At 53.1% G+C, this 20,307-nt stretch overlaps 6 protein-coding genes across 6 annotated transcripts; 4 read left to right on the top strand and 2 right to left on the bottom strand.

The window, feature by feature from the left end:
* Nucleotides 1-586: 586 nt before the first annotated feature.
* J4E88_010817 (uncharacterized protein) lies at nt 587-1,357 on the top strand (the record flags this gene model as incomplete). Its single annotated transcript, XM_049404407.1, has 1 exon — nt 587-1,357. One exon carries the CDS (start codon nt 587-589, stop codon nt 1,355-1,357), a length of 771 nt encoding a protein of 256 aa, XP_049249838.1.
* Nucleotides 1,358-3,388: 2,031 nt separating this feature from the next.
* On the bottom strand, nt 3,389-4,666 carry J4E88_010816 (uncharacterized protein; the record flags this gene model as incomplete). The annotated part of the gene is made up of 1 exon (XM_049404406.1): nt 3,389-4,666. One exon carries the CDS (start codon nt 4,664-4,666, stop codon nt 3,389-3,391), a length of 1,278 nt encoding a protein of 425 aa, XP_049249837.1.
* A 526-nt stretch (nt 4,667-5,192) lies between these two features.
* J4E88_010815 (uncharacterized protein) lies at nt 5,193-6,119 on the top strand (the record flags this gene model as incomplete). Its single annotated transcript, XM_049404405.1, has 1 exon — nt 5,193-6,119. One exon carries the CDS (start codon nt 5,193-5,195, stop codon nt 6,117-6,119), a length of 927 nt encoding a protein of 308 aa, XP_049249836.1.
* Nucleotides 6,120-9,972: 3,853 nt separating this feature from the next.
* Nucleotides 9,973-11,321, top strand: J4E88_010814 (uncharacterized protein; the record flags this gene model as incomplete). The annotated part of the gene is made up of 2 exons (XM_049404404.1): nt 9,973-10,122; nt 10,395-11,321. The coding sequence occupies 2 exons, from the start codon at nt 9,973-9,975 to the stop codon at nt 11,319-11,321; spliced, it is 1,077 nt and encodes a 358-aa protein (XP_049249835.1).
* Nucleotides 11,322-13,985: 2,664 nt separating this feature from the next.
* On the bottom strand, nt 13,986-15,091 carry J4E88_010813 (uncharacterized protein; the record flags this gene model as incomplete). Its single annotated transcript, XM_049404403.1, has 2 exons — nt 13,986-14,167; nt 14,224-15,091. 2 exons carry the CDS (start codon nt 15,089-15,091, stop codon nt 13,986-13,988), a joined length of 1,050 nt encoding a protein of 349 aa, XP_049249834.1.
* Nucleotides 15,092-15,851: 760 nt separating this feature from the next.
* J4E88_010812 (uncharacterized protein) lies at nt 15,852-19,807 on the top strand (the record flags this gene model as incomplete). Its single annotated transcript, XM_049404402.1, has 3 exons — nt 15,852-16,237; nt 16,288-17,165; nt 17,682-19,807. 3 exons carry the CDS (start codon nt 15,852-15,854, stop codon nt 19,805-19,807), a joined length of 3,390 nt encoding a protein of 1,129 aa, XP_049249833.1.
* Between the last annotated feature and the right edge of the window lie 500 nt (nt 19,808-20,307).

Genomic DNA, 20,307 nt, shown 5'->3' with positions numbered 1-20,307 from the left:
TGCATGAAACCTGCCGCATCCTTTAGCTTGCGACCGTCCTCAGCCGTGGCAACATTCCTCATTCGCGAGTGCGGGCAAACAACTTCCGAGGGATTGAAGGCGGGCGCCGGTGCGACGATGTTGAGGCTGAGAATTTCGCTCGCCGCTCACTAATCGAATTCGAAGATAGAGTCGACGAAAAACAAAGCATATTGTGCTGAGGTGATTTTGCACTGTTGCTCTGCGATGGCGCATAGGAAGTGCCGGTGAGGGGAGCCTGAGGATGAGATGAGAGTAGCATCTGGCGGGCAGCCTGCAGCAAGCCATCACAGCTTTCGCAATCAATGCGATACCTATACCTTTTCATTTCTTCCGATAAGAGCGATGGTAACACGAGATACTGGATGTGTTTCGGATGAAAGCAGTTGGAGGCCGCTGGTGTTGGAAGGAACCGGTTGCAGTCGGGCCGACTCCCATCGCATTCAACGGCCTCGTCGCTGCCTGCTGCTGCCTGGATGATCACCACGAACGCCTTGGCGGGGTGTGAGTATATGTTAACCAGCACCACGTATGTAGAACTTGATATGAATTCATATAGAATCAAACAATGAGTACAACAGCATCCCAAGAACTCAGGCGTTCAAAGCGCAAACTCGACGAGCAAGCCGCCAACCCAGTCCCCAACACCAGCAATGCGCCAGCACCCAAGAAACGTGCGCGTAAAACCACTACATCAGACATCACACCCATACAAACCCGCCCAGTCTACACCACCTTACCTCCCTTCCTCGCCCTTCCGCAAGAGCTACGAGATGAAATCTACAAGCACGTCCTAGAATCCGACAACACATCAACGCTCAAACCCGGGGCCCTTAACATCATCACACGCTGCGGGCTCGCCGGAGTAAACAGACAGATCTGCGACGAGTACATCGACGCCGTCCTCTTCCACGCACCCGTCATAACGACCACAGTGCGCAACCACAACTTCGCACCCGTCGTCACGTTCCTAAACCGGCTGTCGCAGGCCCAGCTGAAGAAGCTGAGTAACGACGGGTTGCAGGTTGCTGGAGCATACGACAGTCATGCGGTGCCGATGCGCAAGATACGTATTATTCTGTCGTATACCGCTGGTGCGAAGGATAGCCATGCGCAGCTGAATCGCTGGCTGGATAGGTTCGATAACCCTGAGAAAAGGGGTTTGGGGATTGAGTTTGAGTATGAGGGTGATGGGTCGTGGCATAAGGGAGGGTACAAGCAGAGACCTAGGCCACGGGTTGGGGCGAGTAAACGGTGGATAGAGGAAGCGCAGAAGGTTAGAGATGGCGGTCGTAGTCGAAGAGGGAAGGGGTACGTAGGTTATGGGCGGAGGTGCTGAAGGTCAATGTACTTCTGGTGTCGGATTGCGAGGTCGCGGTGTTGTGTGAGCTGGAGTGTGGAATGGATCTGTGGAGACATCTTCCTCACGTGATCGCGCCATCGGCTCCTGCATCCCACCTGCCTGCCTGCGTGCATCTAGATCCGCAACTTCATCAGCAAGAACCTCGTGTATGCGCCGCTTTACCCGCAAGTTACCTTAACCAAGCCATCTCCTTCCCTTCACAATAACCCAGCGCACCTATACACACTTCCCGAAGTACGCTCGCGCCCGCAACAAGCCAGAGCATCCACGCGATCCAAGACCCGACTGCGTCGCGCGCCACAGCGCTGTCACTCCGCTCTTGACACCGCTAGCTCCAAACTTTGTCGGCGAACACACTGCGCATGCAGTAGTCTTCTGGCAGAAGCTCAAAGGGCGACTGCATCCTCGTATATGTACTCAATGCTAGCTCCGGGCTGCGGTAAATGTAAATGCAAATGCTCGAAAGTCTAGAATCTGCAAACGCTGCTCGGTGGATGGCTGGTCTGCGATAACAGCGACGAGATATGCGAGAGACATCGCCTGCTAAACCTTCTGCTGCACCTCAGCGCACGCATCGCAAGATGACGTGCGTAAACCAAACATCCCGATGCCACATCTCACAGAACAAAGGATACGCGAAACAGGTCTTCGGGACCGCCGCCTCGTGCCACAACATGGCCCTCGCCGCAAAACAACATAAAGGGGGATTTTGGCTATCTGTCGGCACCTGAGCCTGTTCCAAATTCTCGGGTAAATGGTAAATGCACCTGGGATTGCATATTGGCATTCGCGAGCGGACGCAAGTCTCGATCTAGACTCCGCGTCCGCAGCTTTGCGGCCCTGCATATATTATGACTTTTCCTCTAATGTAGGGATATTTCTGCCGCTGCGCCAATGAGGAAGGAGGGAAGGTGGTATAGATAAATTATGTTGCGATGCGCTTGTCGAAAATATGTTCCGTTCCTGCCGCTTGCCGCTTGCAGTGGGAGTCCACGTGGTGCCTTCCAATATTTTTTCGCCTGGTACCGTCTTCGTTACGCGAGCCACGCCCAGTTCCTACGACCAAGCGCGACATACATAGATTAATCTCGTGGTTTTCTGCCACGAGGGCGGGCACGCGGGGAACCGGATTGTGTGTCGTACGGCAATATGGAAGATTGATGAGGGCAGTAGTAGAGTTTGGGAACCGAACTAAGCGGGGGCTAGGGCGCGAGATTAGTTGATTTGATGGGCAGAAGTAATTGCTGCTTAAGAACGCGCTGGTTTGTTTTCTTCGGTTGTGTTACTTGCTTCTTTTCGCTGTTGTTTGTGTCGATCAAATACCTATCTTTCGGGACTCTTTTATCACTTTTGGGATTACTTGCTCAATCATTCGTTCGGCACTTGCATCGCATAGTTTTCAAACATCATGAAACTCTCAGCTATCATCGCGGTTGTTGCTGCGTCGGTTGCGCTTGCGTCGCCCGCTGCAGTACGTTCTCCCATCCCCCCATCTTCATCCTCTCCTCGCATCTCCCACCTCCTCCGTCTAACCACCAAAACAGGTAAGTCTCAATCGATCCGTCAAAGAAGTCAGGAATGCAGATGGAACCACCGCAGCGGTGTCTTGCATCGAGTGTCCTTGCGATGGCTTTCTTGGGATATGCAAATGCGTATGTATTGACGATTGAAGAACGACGATGAGAATGGGGATAAGGGCTGATGGTGTTAGATTCCGAATGGATGCTGCTGCATTACTTAATCAGGAATAGGGGTGATGGGGGTGATAGGGGTGGGTGTCTTGTGCATTATCGGCGTTGAGGATTACTATATATAACATGGCGGAACTGTTTTACAGGTACAGGAAGTGAGGATGATGGCTGAGCGGAAAAGACCAAGCGATGGTGGTTGCGAAAAGTCATGAGATGCCACGGGTGACAGCTAGGAAAAAGGGGGATGCTCGCGCATAGTATAGATCTTTTCATCGACCAAAAGACATCATCCCCATCCACCTCTCTAACACCATCATCATCTCCCCTCCCCACCCACCCCACCCTTCTCCGCCTCCTCCCTCTCCCTCTCCTCCTCCCCCCTAACCCACCTCCGAAACCCAATCGTCATAATCCCGCCAATAGCCACCTGAAACGCCTGAAAAATAATCGCCGGAATCTGCATCTTACTCTGATCCACGGGATCAATATTAATATACATAACGCTCGTCAGCGGAACAACCATCGCCAGCGCCTTGGCCGGACAGCAATAACAACAAGCAATCACATCTTTCTTCGGGAGCCACATAGTGGCAGCGACGAAGCAGATGGCCAGCCAGATGAAGTAGAGCGCAATGGTGATGAAGACGATGAAAATGATGTTGGAGGGTTTGACGGCTGAGAAGGCGCCGGAGGAGAATGCTTGGTCGAAGGTTTGCCATACCATTGTTAAAAGGGCGATGGATGAGAGTTTGAGCAATTTCCACTCGAAGAACACCTTTTTTGTGGCTGCGGGGAAGAGGCGTTGGACGATTTGCCCGAGCAGCATGGGCAGGAAGAGCGAGAGGCCGAGTTGCATGAAGACGCGCTGGTATATGCCCGCATATCCAGAACCGCGTTGCAGGACTTTGCTATACCAGGATCCGGTTGAGAGGTACATTTGCAGGATTATCGGTGTGAGGAAGGGACACAGGAACTGGCCGATTACAGATTGCACGACTGTGAGGGCTGCGTTGCCGTGGGCTTGCCGCGTCATGACAACATTACTAGACATCGTCGTTGGCGCGCTGCCGACGAAGAGAAACCCGATCAAGAGCCACGGATCCATGAAATCGCGGTTCCGGGCACATAGGCTGACGATGGCGAAGGTGGCTGCGGAACAGACGAGGTAGCATTGGAGTTGCACGAAGATGTGCAGTTTCCAGCGCATGTAGTTTGCGAGCATGACCCGCGTGTCTAGGGTACAGCCGTTGATGAAGAAGATGACGGATACGGCGAGGTAGGTGATTACGGTTCGTTTTGTGCGTTGCTGCGTGGCGGGGACTTGGACTTGGGAGGAGAGGAGGACGACGGAGGCCATGGCGAGGAGGAACCATTGGTCTTTGATGAACCATTTTAGGACTGAGAGGGCTTTTGCGCGTTTGGGTGGCTTCTTCTTGGCTGGCGACTTGTTTCCTGCTCTTGTTTCTGATGTTTCAGCTTCGAGGGGCTCACTATCTTTTCGGAGCTCGAGAACTGGTGGTCCCGTGTTAATCGAATCCATATTCGTCGCTTCTGCAACGCGCTCTTCTGCTATCGTTCCTTTGTTGCCTTCCATTGAGGGCCGGCTGGATGGCGCCGCCGCTGTCCGCGTTTCGATCTCGTCATGTTTGTCCATTGAAGCGACCATTCAATGTGTCCCTAGATAATCAGTCACAACACTCAATCTTGCATGCACGCGTCTTGGCCTTGAGATATGTGACTCTTCGGTAATACAACGGGCCTAATCATGTAGCCGATTTAGCGCATGCCGACGCGGGAAGTCTACCCCAATGACGCGCGGGCGGGTGAACCCGGGTTCCTGCCATCATCACCTTCTTCAAGCGACAATCCTGCATCACGAGGCAGTGCTGACGGTGAGTCGGTTGTCTATCATCTCAGAAGCTGGAGGGTGAATGATGGCAGACGACGGGCAATGAGGCGGCCCGGTTAGTCAGCTCCAGGGCTTGAACAAAGGCATCATCCCCGCCATTGACCGCGGCGTGGCACGGCGCATACAGTACAGTCCACCAAGCCGCCTTCCGCTCCCACAGCACCACACCCACCCAGGCTTCCAGCCACCCGTCACTCGCTTCCCTCTCCCAATGACCGCCCCCCATCCCCCCGGCGCCGATGACGACGCCAACCGCAAACTCATCTGGACATCCGTCTACCGCACCCTCCTCCAACACGCCCACCCCGACGCGCGCTTCAACCACGACTACATGTCCTTCACCCCCGACTTCCGCAACTCCTCCTCCGCAATCTCGCGCCTCACATCCCTCCCCTGCTACAAATCCGCCGCCACTATCCTCATCACCCCCGACAACAGCCTCGAGCACCTGCGCTGCCGGGCGCTGAAAGACGGGAAGAAGGTGCTCGTCGCCACATACCGCCTGCGCAGGGGATTTGTCCTCCTACACCCCGGGCGGATAGCAGAGACGAAATACGAAATGGCTGCTTGTCTGGACGGCATGGAGAAGCCTGGGATAGGACGCTCGGTGTCGCTGGCGCAGATGCGCGATGAAGGGCTCCGGGTAGATCTGTGTGTAACAGGCGGTCTGGTGTTCAACGCGCAGGGCGTGACAATATGGGAAGGGCATAATCTATTCGAGATACAATGGGCGATGTTATCGGATCTGGGTGTTTTACATGCCCAGACACCTGTTGTGGCGGTTGCGCATGACTGTCAGGTCGTTGATGAGGCGGAGCTAGGCGTGGAGAAGGTAACAGTATCTCCGATGAGGAAGGGAGAGGTACAGTGTGATTTTGTTGCCACACCGGAGAAGTTGTATGAGATTGAGGGTGCGGTTAAGCCTAGTAATGGTGTGGACTTTGATGATGTGGATCCGGAGGGCGTGGAGAATATTCCGCCACTGCAGGAGTTGAGGGGGATTAGGATGATGGAGGGGATTATGCGGAAGGATGGGTTTGTTTCTGGGAAGGAGGAGAAGGGTGATGGAGCGCTGAATGAGGAGGAGCAGATGGGGGTTGGTATTGTGGAGAAGCTGATGCAGGGTTATAGGGCGTAGGGAAGGGAGATTATGATGATATACGTACGTGCGAGGTAGGTCAACAGGACACTTGAAAAGGATTATATTATCAGGCTGTAAGACTGCCTGTAGAAGACGAAGCGAAATCAATGTATACGCTCCAAGGCGGATGTGAGCATCGAACGCCAATGCAATGGAAAAGATGCAAGCTGACCACCTCCTCCCGCTGGTACAAACCCCATCGTCCATGTACAAACAAATCTAAACCCTCTCCTTCCAACACTCCACCCCAGTAACCCTCCCCACCTTCCCCCCATCAAGCAAAACCCTCTCCCCACCCATCCTCACCACCACCCCTTCACTTCCCCACCCCAACCTCGCTTTACACACCACCTCCACATCATCCCTCTCTACAGCCCCTCCCTGCAGATCCGTGCCCTTTTCTACCCCAAGTATCTCGATGGCTTGGACGTGCTCTGGCCGTGTGCTGAGATCGAGGGAGACATCGATGGGGATGTGTATCGACCATGCGTTGTTGGATGTTGATGAGGATATATGTGGGTTTTGGGATGAGCCGAGTGTGTAGTGCGAGGGTGAGCCGATTAGAGAGAGGGTGATGAGTGGGAGGGCTTCGGAGTGTTCAGGCGAGGGTAGTGGGGAGGTGGATGTAAAGGCGATGAGGCCTGCGATTGAGAGGGCGGTCTTCATGTTGTGCTGTGTTGGTGCGCGTGTAGTCGCAAGTTGACGTGTCGCTGTAAGCCGGTCTCGCAGTGCGTTCGTTTGAAGTGTTGAGTGATACTCGGTCCGAAGATGCCTGTGATATGGTAAATCGCACACAGCGTGCGCCTCTCCTCGCACTTACCTCTTCATATACAATCCCTTTCAACCACGCCGCAAAGTCTCCACCACTTACGAAACAACCTACCAGTGGCACAGCCGTCCTCCAGCGGTTGGCTAATCTACCATCCACATGCATCTACGAATCGAAACAAGCTACGCCACAGCCGCTGTCACCCACACGGCATTCCTTCGGCGGTGCAATGCGGAGGATTGTCTGGCGACGTGATTGGGGCGGCTGCGGGACGTAGCCGCTAGGATTTTCCGGGGGTCTTCGTGTTGGTGAGTGGGCGGGCGCGTCGTGCCCTTGATGCGCCCGAGACTGTGCCGCATTGGCGCAGCTATGTACATATGCGTGATGTGCATTCGCATGCATGCATAAGAAAAAGCAAATTGCTTATCTTGGGAAAAGGAGGGCGGAGGATGCGAAGAAGCAACCTTGGAGGTTATCGCATGGACTTACTACTCCAAGAAGCGGATGCTTGTGTGTTGTGCTATCTGGAGATAAGGAAGTGAGGATGTGCTGCAAAAGTAAAGTTGTGTTCTTGCTGGGCACATGTCAATACCCTGCATGGAAAGAAGGGGAGATCTCACTCCAGTTCGACCGTAACAGCAATGCAACAGTGCAGCCCGATCCCCTTCGGAGTGGGTGGACTTGGATTGGAGGGTGATGATGCTCATGTTATGCTTCTTGTGTAGACCATTTGTTCGCGTGTGTATGGACACCTTGTTCTGGTACAGCTTACAAGATCGGCAGTTCATTTGATGATGGGTTGCCGTGTCTTGTTCGGGTTGTGATATTCGCCTCCTGATTTAGCAGCCGTGGCAGCTGCATCAGAAATCGCATTCGGACTAGACGGCGGCTCGGCCTCCAACATGTCCGCATGTTGAATGTCGCCATTATTCCAGTATCTTGACGACGTTTGTTGAATTACATCACCTGCCTGCTTCGGTTATTGAGCCTCTAGCAAACATATATTGAGTTCCCTGGTTCGAAGGCATGATGTCCGCCATCGTGCAAACGGATAACACGACGTCGGACATAAGCGCGAACTAGAGACAAACCCGCAAGTTCGTCCGTTACCAGCAGGTACCGACTCACATTCTAACCAAAGTTTGTTACCATGACTGAACCTTGCGAGCGTCGTCCAGAAATGTTCAAGATTTTCACTCAACCCAGTCAACCATAGGATCGTTGCTCCCGACTGCAAGGGTTGCACGAATGCGGCGATGGGGCGGCTCGACGGTGGGTTCAACAGGCCAAGGGTATGAAGAGTTCTTCGTCGCACTCGCAGGGGAACACCGTTTTACTCTCCGAACTCCAATACACGGTCGCCACTTTGGAAGCCGGAGTTTTTCCCCAGGAGTCTGCTCCGCCGGACGCCTAAACCTTCGTTGGGAGGCCTGGTTGAGCGTTCCTCGGCAGTTTGAGACGAACTTACCAAACGGGAAGAACGTTGAGCTGAGACCAACTGACTTGGAGAGGACCGGACGGGCGTGGCATCGGGAGATAAACGGTTGCGGAGTTGTTTCCAGGAATTTGGAAGTGCTGTGCTACCCTGATGCATGCGACGCTCATGTCGCCATTGTTCTGTGGATTCGGGGCCCACATGTGGAATTTTGATCGCTAGGATGGTGCCTGCGAGACTCATCGGCCTGCCATCCAGCGTTACCCGCGTTGGCACTCAATCCCGATGCCTGTTTGTTGAAATATTGAAGCAGTAGTCGTCGGACAGGCAATTGACAGGCGTTCGGACGACTAGCCGTTGTTGTATATCAGGTCCCAAATCCGGGTTTCAGTCGCGAACTATGGTTGTTCGTGCGACGGACTCTGCATCTAGGGGACGATAGTAGCGCTGGCGATGATGCAAGTGCTGAGCTAGATCCAGGTCCTCCAGTGCCTACAGCAAGTGCCGATGCCCGCGACGACGAGTCAGTCCGCGCACTAGATACTCGTGAAACCCTGCAGACTCAATGTGAGGAAGCCGAGGCACCTGATTAGTCTGGCGACAGTCTTGACTTATACAGTTGAACTTCGAAAGCCACAGCATCTATTATCGTGGAATGGCTGGCGGTGTCGGCGGACTCTCGCTCTCGCAAACCTACCTGTCAGTGGGGCTCCACGCAGGTTCAGGAACCGCCCGGCTAGCGGTTACAAGTTCCCGTCTTTAGAGGTGCAGAGCACTTCCTCATCGAGAGAATCGGCAGTCAGCGTAGAATAGCTGAAACCAACGGTTAAAGAGATACTGCGCGATGATGCAGCCGATCAGCGGCAGCAAGTGGGAGCTCCGAGGAGTCTGTGAGGTTGAGTGTTGACTCCAGGGCTGTCAGTGGGCGTCGGAGCTAGCTGGGAAGCGGAAGGCACGGAAGATGCAGCCCTTGCGAGATTTTCGGTGACTAATCCCCTTCTCGGCTAGCCTTCACGTGGCCGGTGAACATCGCGAAACTCCTTCGAGCGGGACGCATCTAGGCACCACCAAAAGCAGGACTGAACAACCACTGCCGTTCCCCAAGCCGCGCTTTTGAGTTTCGCTACTGCGAGCTGCCTTCCAGCCATGGTGGCGTCCCAGCCTATGCGAGGTACAAGTCAGCCATGTGCACGAGGCTGCCCAGCTGCTGCACATGTGTACGCTGATCTCCTATCCCCTCCGTCATGTCCCTATTTGAGTTCAATGAACAATTTCGTTTGCGGCAGTCAACACTACTGCCGTCAGCTTCTACGCGTCCCCGTGTGCCCTGTCAACGCATGAACGACTTCGCCAAATCCATAGTCCCGTGTCCGAGCTCCGCGGGACAACGACCCTGTTGGTAATGGTCGCTCCTTGAAACGGACCAGACCCTGGAACGAGTCCTGGGAGCCCGCCCGCAGACCCACTTCACTCGTGGCGGCACCCATTATGCGGTGTCTTCTATAGTCTCCACCCTGCTTATTCGGTCAAGTGTCTAGCTGCGTAAAAGATCCTGAGCCCCCCATTACCGACCGAACGGTGTGCTCATTCTGGGGCTCCTCCTCGCTGTATGAGTGTCCACTGCTTCGTCAATATACCACACCACAATGGCTATTCCCAACAGAGGCCCCGAGCTGCTCGCAGTCAACATCGCCTTCGTTACCACCGCAGTCCTGGCTTGTGCATTGAGGATATATGTTCGCCTCTGTATGGTCAAGGCATTTGGCCGAGATGACTATTTGATGGTTCTCGCAACTGTAAGTGTATATTAATACGATAACTGGGTCCGATCTGACTAAGTCCTCAGCTCTTCTTCATTTCATACACCACATCGTCTTGCATCGGCATACACTATGGAACCGGAAAACATCACCGTGACCTTCCCATCGAGGGTGTCCAAAACGCAAAGCATGCGTGGTACTTTTGTTATCTGTTCTATTCCATCTCAATGATCTGTTCGAAGCTTTCCATTGGATTCCTTCTCTTGCGGATTAGCATTCGAAAACTACACACATGGTAAGCAATCGAGCGAATGGCACCTATACCTACATTTGCTAAGAACATCAGGATCATCTACAGTGCCATGTGCGTCTCGATCATTGCTGGAGGCACTTTCTTCTTCGTCTGTCTCTTCCAATGCTACCCAATCTCGTACATGTGGGACCGCACTTCGCAAGAAGGAAAGTGCGTTGACAACACCGTCATCACCGCTCTCGGCTACGTCTACAGTATCTTCAGTATCATCACCGACTTTACATTCGCCATCATTCCGGGATTCTTGGTATGGCACTTGCAGTTGAAGAGGAGGACCAAGGTCGCTTTGATCCCGTTGATCACCATGGGTTGCATTGCAAGTGCTGCGGTCATCGCGCGCATGCCTTTCGTTCACTACTTCAACTCTCCTGACTTCCTCTGTAAGTTCCCCTACTGCTGCTTGTCGTACTGGGCACTAATGCTGTCAGGGTCCACACTTGACATCGCCATCTGGTCATCGGTCGAACAAGGTCTTGCTATCACTGCCGGTAGCCTTGCAACGCTCCGCCCATTATTCTTCATCGCCATGCACAAGCTCGGTCTCTCTACACGCCCAACTGGAGCCTACCGTCCGTCTGCATACGGCATGTCCGCCCCCTTACCCGGCAACGCCGCTGGAAACTCCAAAGCCGACAAGCTCCGTCCCGACATGTACAAACTCTCCGCCACTGTGCAGACTCGCACTTCCGACGACGACCCTGTTTCGAATTCGAATAAATGGTACGGCGGAAAAGCGCCACCAAATTCGAAGAAGAGTACGCGCGTGGACAACTCCGACAACGACAGTCAAAGGAGTCTGAGGATCAAGAGCGCTCGGAGCAGTGCGGAAGAGGACCACTTCCAAAACGGCATCATGGTCTCCAAGTCATTTTACATCACGGATGAAGAGCGGGGATCGGTTTTGTCTGCGCCTTACAGATGATGAGTTTCAGCAATATACCCACTTTCAACATTTTCCATTTGTCATCACGAATACATGCGATGTGGCTTGCGTCGCGAAGGAGATATTTGCCGCGTCGACAAGCTCGTCTTTGCTTCAGGTCGAGCTGAAACGGAGTACCGTGAAGGAAATGACCGAATGCCGTGTACAAACGGCGGTGGTGAAGGCGTTCACACACTCACAGTCGTGATCACAGTCGCCATCATCAACGACCCAGATATATCCAAGCGCCCCGGTCCCACAACCACGGTCCTCCAACGTGCGCGAAGAAGCAAACCCCACAGCCGCACTCCACCACGAAAAAAAGCCCATCGTGAACCCGGAAAAAGTATGCGAACGACCTACCGCGGCAATCGTAGTTACCGAGCACTGCGAGAAAAAAGAAGCCAGGTTCCGTCTGACTCTCTGGGTTCGTCTGGAAGCACACCGCCCCACAGCGGCTCGCGTCTGGATTATACTTGACTCGAGTATATACACACGGCAGGGAAGCGACGACACCAACTGCCGCATCACGGCTCACGGCCTTTTATCTTTGTATACCCCCATCCCTGTACATTAGCAAAGAGAAAGAGCGACATGACATTTTGAAATACCCCTGTATATACTAGTAATGTACTTAATAAGGAACGCTGAGAATATTTAACGCACGTTGCGAGATCTGTTTGCGACATGGGTGGTCTACCTGACGTTGACTATCTAGATATTGTAATGACGTCGAAAAAGACGTCGCGATGCGCTACCCCAAGACTAGCTTTTTCGTCTCGAAATACTAAGCTTCCGCACCTGGCACTTTGGAAAGAAGTAACGAAGTCTGTTGTTACCAAGTCCACAACTGCCGCAGAGCCTCAGACCACCTCGGCAGGGGAGGGGAAGTAAGCTTACATGCAGCGCCATCATTCCTCACTATGATTGTATGACACCGCCAGACATTCTTCTGACCGCCACTGTCGTCTCACCATCACGCCATGTACCGGCATCACCTTCGTGATGATGTACCACCTATCCATCCATCCCTTCACTGCCCATCCTCCCTCCGCCACCAACTCCCCCATCTGTACCTGGACATGTGGATATGTCTATCTCCATCGGAACCAAAGTTGAAAGAACACTCCGCCGAACACTACCCGACCGGTGACCGTCGCACCACCCCTCTAACAACCGTCTCTCTACACTACAGAAAATCTCCACAAAATTACCCTTCGTAATCACCTAGACTTACGAACGGCGGTTCCTACCGTTCCGTCTCGATTGACCTATCATGTATCACAGTCCCTCAACATTACTACTACCACTACTAGTAGCTTGCCTAGACTCTAAAAGTTACCTCCTAACTCTAATTTACTATCCTACGTTACTAAGAAGAATCTTAAAAAGAATATTACTAAATATCTACTTTTAAAGCGTAATTTCTTTAATTAGTAGGTATTTAATATAATTTTACTAAATACTCTTTAGCTTTTTTTTATATTTAAGTTTTTTAAAAACTTTTTTTTATAATAAGCTTAAAAAGCTATTTTAGATAATATAGTTAAAGTTAGTAAATACTAAGTACTTAAAAAGTTTTAAAAGCGTTTTAACTTAAAAGATTTTAGAACTAAAAAAGCTAAATAAGCTTCTTATACTTTAGAGAATAATTTTTAATATCTATATCTCTAAGCTACTAATAAGAAGTACAACTACTACTAGTCTACTACTACTACTAGTAGCTTGCCTAGACCCCGAAAGTCCGAAAGCGCGAAGGTCGCGAAAAGAAGGCCCGATTCGCAGCGATCATGACTGCTAGTGTACCACCCGCCAGTCTGGCCTCAACGCGGGACCTAGCTCACCTAGCCCACCTAGCTCTTTAAGATCATCGCTAAGATCATCGTCAGCGTCTGAGGCGCGGCTAGACTAGATGAAAAGGTCCGATGGTGTGCTGTGAGGTGATGTTCAGGAGGGTTGGGCAGGCGTGCAGGGAAGAGGGGTGTTACTGTACCTAGGTAGTGCGTAGCCTGCGTGCTGAAAGTTGGTAGTGTATCCAAGGTGGCAAGTGGCAAGTGAAACTGCGATGACGAGTTAGATGGATGGCGAACTAGATGTACGCAGGGAAGCTCGAACACCGACGGGGTCGATGGGAAGCAGGCAACCAATCGGGCAGGATTAATCATCTGTGAGTCTGTGACATGCCGAAGGCTGAGATGGGGGCATAGAGTTTTAGAGTTCGGTGGCTGGGTAGCCCAGCCGTTGAGAACGAGGTCAGGTAGGTTAGTGGGTTAGGGAGTTGATCGTGCATGAGGACGCTAGGAAATCGGGATAGACATGAGCGAGTGACATCTTTGGGAGTGACATGTCTACACGGTGCACTATGCAGATGTACCCCGTGTTCAGGCGGAGTTGGCACCGGTGACGGGCGGCATATGCCATGTAGTGAGTGAGATTCACAGCGTTAACTCTCTCCGTGTTTCCACGAATGGGCATGATTACTCATAAGGACGTGAAAGCCAAGACATCGACACGGCAGGGAAAAGAGATGATACTGGGTTAATGTTGGGAAAGAGGGAGGTCTGGAACACGGATGCAAGAGCTTGGAATCTGGTGGCTGAGATCGTGGAGTAAATATCGGAATTCATGTCTACTTCAGTCTACATCCGGAACTAAACAATGCGCTCAAGTGCAGCACGAGCAGTCGTTGCAGCTCGAGTCGCGGATCGCAGGCGGCGCCGCGCACGTCTTCTGCGGTGTATACGGCAGCGTCGTAGTAGCAGGCGGAGGAGCATTGAGCGTCGATGCCTTGACCAAAACGGGTATGGCAGCGCCAGTCGAAAGACGGAATTCGCGATGGCCAAGAACTGGGGTTTCGTTAGCACAAAGATGTCGGAACGACATTGAAGGAACGGTGACATACCACGAAGCAAACTTCCAATCTCACCCGAATGCGAGGAGATGGAGATATAAGTACTATCGTCATTGCTGAGAATATCGTCGAGTACGGCTTTGGAACGAGCATCTTGGTTTGCGCGCGGCTCAGCGAAGAGCTCAGTCCAGTATGGGTCTTCCTCTGCGAAACCCTTTTCGAATTTGAAGCCAGGGAAGTTCTTCTTGATAAACGACTTGCTGTGGCGGCGATCACATGTATGCGCACTGATACCCTCACGCAGGAACTCCTTCACCACAGGCACAAAGGGGTTCTTTTTCGGCAGCTTAACGCCTTCGAAAGTGATCTTCGCGGTATCGAGACAGCGGTACAAGGGGCTGGTGTAAAAAGTCTCAGGCGGGGTGATCTTCTCGTCTTTGATGAGGTGGCTCCAGAACTTGTTTACTACTTTCGCTTGCTCGATGCCGTCGATGGTGAGCTGTGCATCTGCCCAGGTAACGGTGCCGTTGCCGTCGAGTTCAGACCAGTAGCAGTTCCACGCCGGAGTGCCGAAGTAGGATTCTGCGGCGTTGTGGAAGCCTTCGCCGTGGCGGCCCATGAAGAAGAGGGCGTAGCGCTCATTGCGCGGTGCCTTCTTGTTTAGGGTGGAAATGTAGTGGGCGAGTCGTTGCCATTGGGTTGAGTGCTTGCGGTCTGGGCAGGATGAGTCGCTGGGGTAGGTCCGGTTGATTAGGCCGAAGTTGCTGGTGAGGAAGTTGAAGGTTGAGGGGTCGGTCGAGGGCTCGTCTTGTTGGAAGATACCGGTTACGACGGTGTAGTTGATGGATTTTGCGTGGTGGTATGCGCTGACTGTGGATGCGGCGGTCAGAAGACCGTATAGAAGCGATGATGCAAGCATGTTGGCAGATTAGGTATACAATAACTGCAGATAGATCCAAACGCCTGCTGTTCGGATGAACGACGGTTCCCGGCTTCTCTTTAAGACGTACATGATGTCGGACGTCTTTGCTCCGATTGTACGGCGGCGGACATGGTTGGAGATGTTGATGATGTTCACAGCCAATCATTGATAAACGTGATTCGGCTGCATTGCCGGACGAGGCTTAACGCATGGCGAGAAATGTTGACCTTCCTGTCGCGTCGTTGGCCAAGGACTAGTTATGATGGGGCAATGAAGATCAAAGTGCCGGCGGAGAAAAGGCGTGTTGTATGGCATGGCCGTGATTGGAAGGGAACATTTGTTCAAGATGTTCACGATGCTGCAAGAGACGCGATTGTGGTCCGTAGACCCGGTTTATGGTGCCGTACACCTACTTTTGGATTGGATGGAAGAAATGAGTTAAGGGCCTCTCCGAATGCTAGACTTTGTAGGCATCAGGATAGGCAACTTGGTGGTGTTCAACGACGTGGTTGGAAGTTTACCCATTTTCTTTCAAACCAGCTCTGAGTGAATCTGTGAAGCATGGTGATCATGTTGGAGGAAGAAGTTCGAGTGGAGTTCAATGTGATTGAACTGCGCAAGTGCAGGCGGTGTTGGAATCTCGCAGGAAGGTGAAAGCCCGCCATGTGCGTGTGTACCTGCCAAGGCCACCGGCTGCACCTGCCCTGCAAGTCATGAGCCGCGGCTCCACAAAAATTCCAGTTGTAGCTGTCGCGAAATGCATTCAACCAACTCCCGCATCATCTTTAAGCCCAAGATGTTCGAGAACTTGTGCGCGCTCCCGGTGGAGCACGATATCTTTGTGCAGGCGATCCACCCAGAGGAGCCTATCATATCGGTTGGCTTGGCTAGCGGCCATGTGCAGACCTTCAGGCTACCCTCGGGCGCAAGCGACGACGAGAATGACGAGACGATAGCTTCCGAAAAGGGCTTTGGCACCATAGACAAGCTCTGGGACACACGGCGACACAAGGGAAGCTGTCGGACACTGGGATACAGCGTCGATGGCACGTCGCTTTACTCGGCAGGCACAGATGGCATGATCAAGGTCGCAGACTGCATGACGGGCCAGGTCACTGCGAAGATCTGTGTACCGCTAGATCCGTGAGTACAACAGACACGAATAATCACGTGAGCGACGCTGACACCGACAGCGCGAATGGTGGCATCGATGCGCCTACCCTCGTCTACGGTCTCTCACCGCAATCCCTCATCCTCACCACCGACTCGGGCTCACTGCACATCTACGACATTAGGAACCTCAAGGGCGGCGAAAAGGTCTCCCTCAAGCCCGAGAACACACACCGCCCCCACGACGACTACGTCTCCTCCCTCACACCTCTACCGCCCACGCAAGCGAGTACCAGCGGCTGGGCCAAGCAATGGGTCACAACGGGAGGAAGCACACTGGCCGTCACCGATCTGCGGAGAGGCGTCATGGTCCGGAGTGAGGACCAGGAAGAAGAGTTGCTCAGTTCGTGCATCGTGACTGGTCTACCAAAGAAGGGCTCAAGCGTAGGCGAGAAGGTCATCGTTGGTGCAGGCGATGGTGTCCTCACACTCTGGGAGCGCGGAGTCTGGGATGACCAAGACGAGCGCATCATCGTCGACCGCTCCAAGGGAGGCGGCGAGAGCCTCGACTCCCTCACTGTCGTGCCAGACGGCGTTGGACCTGGCGGAAAGCACATCGCCGTAGGCCTGGGCAATGGAGACATTCGCTTTGCTAAGCTCGGCCCAAATAAGGTTGTCGCAGAGCTCAAGCACGACGAGCTGGCCAAGGAGAGCGTCATTGGACTGGGTTTCGACGTCACCGGCCGCATGATCAGCAGTGGTGGAAAGACCGTCAAGGTCTGGGGCGAGCAGACCTGGCAGGACGTGGACGAAGACGACGAGGAGACCACCAACGGCAAGCGAGATCACGAGAGCGAGGACAGCGACGATAGCGATAAGGACATGGACGACAGCAGTGAGGACGATGAGCCCAAGCAGAAGCGCAAGAGGAGAAAGAAGGGCAAGGGCGGACAAGCCAAGGGCCATGGCATCACGCAGTTCTTAGGACTGGATTGAAGCGGCAATATGTGGTGACTGGTTGTTCAGCTGAATGCTGACTGTCCTCATCCTGGGAAGCAGCTCGTCGTGAGCATGCAGCGGACGCATAGTTGAAGCAAGGTAGAAACTTCGACTTCATTGGTAGCGCTACAAAGGTATGCGAAGCAGCCATCACATGTCTTAATAGCACTTCATTAACGCCAGCACAGTAATACACAAGAATTACTAATTCTCATACACTTGTTGTCACCAGCTCCTGCCTCTGTCGCAATTGCCCCCACTCCCAGTCGGGTCTAGTCCCAAATGTCGTACCTGCTGAAACTGCCACCTCACTCCCTTTCTCACGCCAGCAACACCACAACACCATGGCTAATCCTCAGAAATCGTACCAGCATATCGAGCATGCCTCGACGTGTCCATGCGCGACGAACGCGCTAGGTGCAGTGCTTCCACCCCAGCTCATACCGCCGATATCGCTTACTAACTCGCCGTGTGCCAGACGACTGCAACTGTTTCTTCTCAGCGCTTTCCAAAACATCCATTTTCCAGGCTGCTAGCTTTGGAGGACCCGCTGGCGTAGACGGGCAGCTCGATGAGATCGCTCAAACTCACATCCATGATTTCGTGGCGCAGAAGTGGAGCCAGCGTGGCGACCCACCGCATGAACCACCATCACAGCTCTACCAGCCTCTTGGAGATGGCGAAATTCGCGTCTTGGAGCTGCATCCTGGAGAGCCTGGAAGTCCGCTGCGGGGCACTCTACATATTGTCAGCATCGACTTTTCGCACCCTGCAAGAGAGGAGCAATATACCCAGCCATTTGACAACCCAGCGAACACAAGCAGAAGAACATTGACCTACACCAGACATACCAATCATGCTGTTTCACTCACTACAGGCAAGCCGGTCTGGTACACTGCACTCAGCTATGTCTGGGGCCCACCCATATTCGAAGATACCATATCTTTCGAACATGGCCAGTTGAACATCTCCGCAAGTCTGGCGGGGGCTTTGGACCACCTGAGATCGACTGAGCATAGCGTTGTCTTGTGGACGGATCAGATATGCATCAATCAACCCGACATCGCGGAGAAGGTGCAGCAGATCCCGCTGATGGGCTTGGTCTACACACATGCTACAAACACGCTCATATGGCTCGGTGATGATGGTGAGGAGGACTCGGCACTTGCGTTCGATTTGATGGAGACTGTCTTTGTGCGGTTACAAGGGACGGATGCGCAAGTGACGCCAGCGGACTTTGAGAGGCTGGATTTTCCACCTAGCCTTGATCGAGCATGGTGGGCTGTTCGTCAAGTCCTGCGCCGCCCCTGGTTCGGCAGACTATGGACCATCCAGGAAGCCGTGCTTTCGAGACATCTATTCGTCAAATGCGGCAAGGTTGAGGTGTGCTGGGACGACTTTGCTGCGTGGTGTCATGATCTGGCAGAAACGCATGTGCTCAGCTGGCTGACGAGTAACGCTGAGCTGGATGAGAAATATACCACGAAAGCAGATGTCAAAGCATTGCCGCCACATGGTGCTGATGTGGTGAATTCGGTCCAGGCAGAGCGCGTACACGGCCTGACGATCGTTACGAAAGAAGCATTACTAACCATTCTGGTTTCTACACGTTATGCGCAAGCGACGAACCCCAAGGACAAGATCTACGGTGTACTGGGAATAGCAGATGCCAATATCGTACCCGATTACAACCCCGATGTTCCTGCGAGAGCGGTCTATCACGAGGCCTGTTTAACGGAAATACCTGACCGCATTTACGAACTGCTAAGCTGTGTCGATCACGAACACCCGCTTCAACCGTCTTGGGTCCCAGACTGGAGCACCCCACGCGTAACGGACGTACTTGGCTATTCGACAAGATCTTGGGCTGTATACTGCGCGGGTGGTAGGCCCGTCACCGGCGCGCAGCCACCCAAGGCTATCGTGAGCGAAGATAAGCAAGAGATCACACTGAGCGGTAAAGCATTCGACACCATTGCCATTCTAGGCAGTGTCAGTGAGGATCCCTTTCTTGATATCGACAATCCACAACGGGGCAATCGTGATTTAGCATCTTACGCCGAGCTTGTCATGGGCGCTGGTCGAACACACACATACCTTTTACAAGGTAGTTCAACATACGACGCCTTTCTACACACACTACTGGCGGGACGCGATGGCTCTGGCGTTGCGCCACCAGATGCAGACCACAGCGAGGTATTCGGGCTCATCCTAGATGCCACGACAGGCAAGTCCCTATGCCTACCTGGTCAGACTATGAGCCAGCGGCGGCAGAAGGGTCACTTCAATCTCGACAGTTTCAAGACCAGGAAGCCGGCAAAGACCCTGGAAGACTTGCAAACGGCGTACCGGGCCGCGTTGAAGATGCGCCGCTTTGCTGTAACCGAGAAGGGCTACTTTGCATTAGTGCCGAGGGGTGCGCAAGTCGGTGATGAGCTCGCTGTCTTCGATAGGGCATGTGTACCTTTTGTGATCAGGAAGCAGCAAGTCGAAGGAGTTGCCGAGAAATTTGAGCTGCTTGGTGAAGCTTACGTCCATGGCATTATGAAGGGCGAAGTGATGGCCAAGGAAGACATCGAGCTTCAAGATATCACGCTTGCTTGAGCGCATCCTAGGCGGTCCATCTTCCCGAAAATCAGCCATCCATCGCGATCCGGTCGGCACTTTCCCACTAGCGCCGACAAGTCAACCAGGTCACAAGCAAGCCTCTTTATATGGGGCGGCACTCTATCCTCGGGGGGCTTGGCGCCTTCAATTTACACACGGCTAAGCCATTGGCTAAAGACAACCTCGCTTAGGACTTCTAAGAACATTCGACACACGCTCTACATTGCTTAATATAATCGCGTGGCAACTCCAGCGACACGGCCTTTCTCATCCGGGTTTTGGCTGGTATAGCGTTGCGGCTTTCAGGCCTTTGCCGCGGCGGCTCGCGACGCGGTTGGTGGACGCGAAGGAAATGCTCCGCTCATCTGGGGTGCAGGATGTAGGCTTGTTCGCATCTGGGAATGTGTATGCGATATCACCAAGCATGCAATATATGTAAACCTTGGGTCTGGGTTCAGATCTTGAACGTCAGGGCGAAGACATTGTTTATAAGTACC

This window comes from Alternaria novae-zelandiae, assembly GCF_023758075.1.
Source record: "Alternaria novae-zelandiae strain BMP 2774 chromosome Unknown scaffold_41, whole genome shotgun sequence".
Classification (NCBI taxonomy): Eukaryota; Fungi; Ascomycota; class Dothideomycetes; order Pleosporales; family Pleosporaceae; genus Alternaria; species Alternaria novae-zelandiae.
Note: the sequence above shows the minus strand (reverse complement) of the source record. Positions and strands in the feature narration are given on the sequence as shown.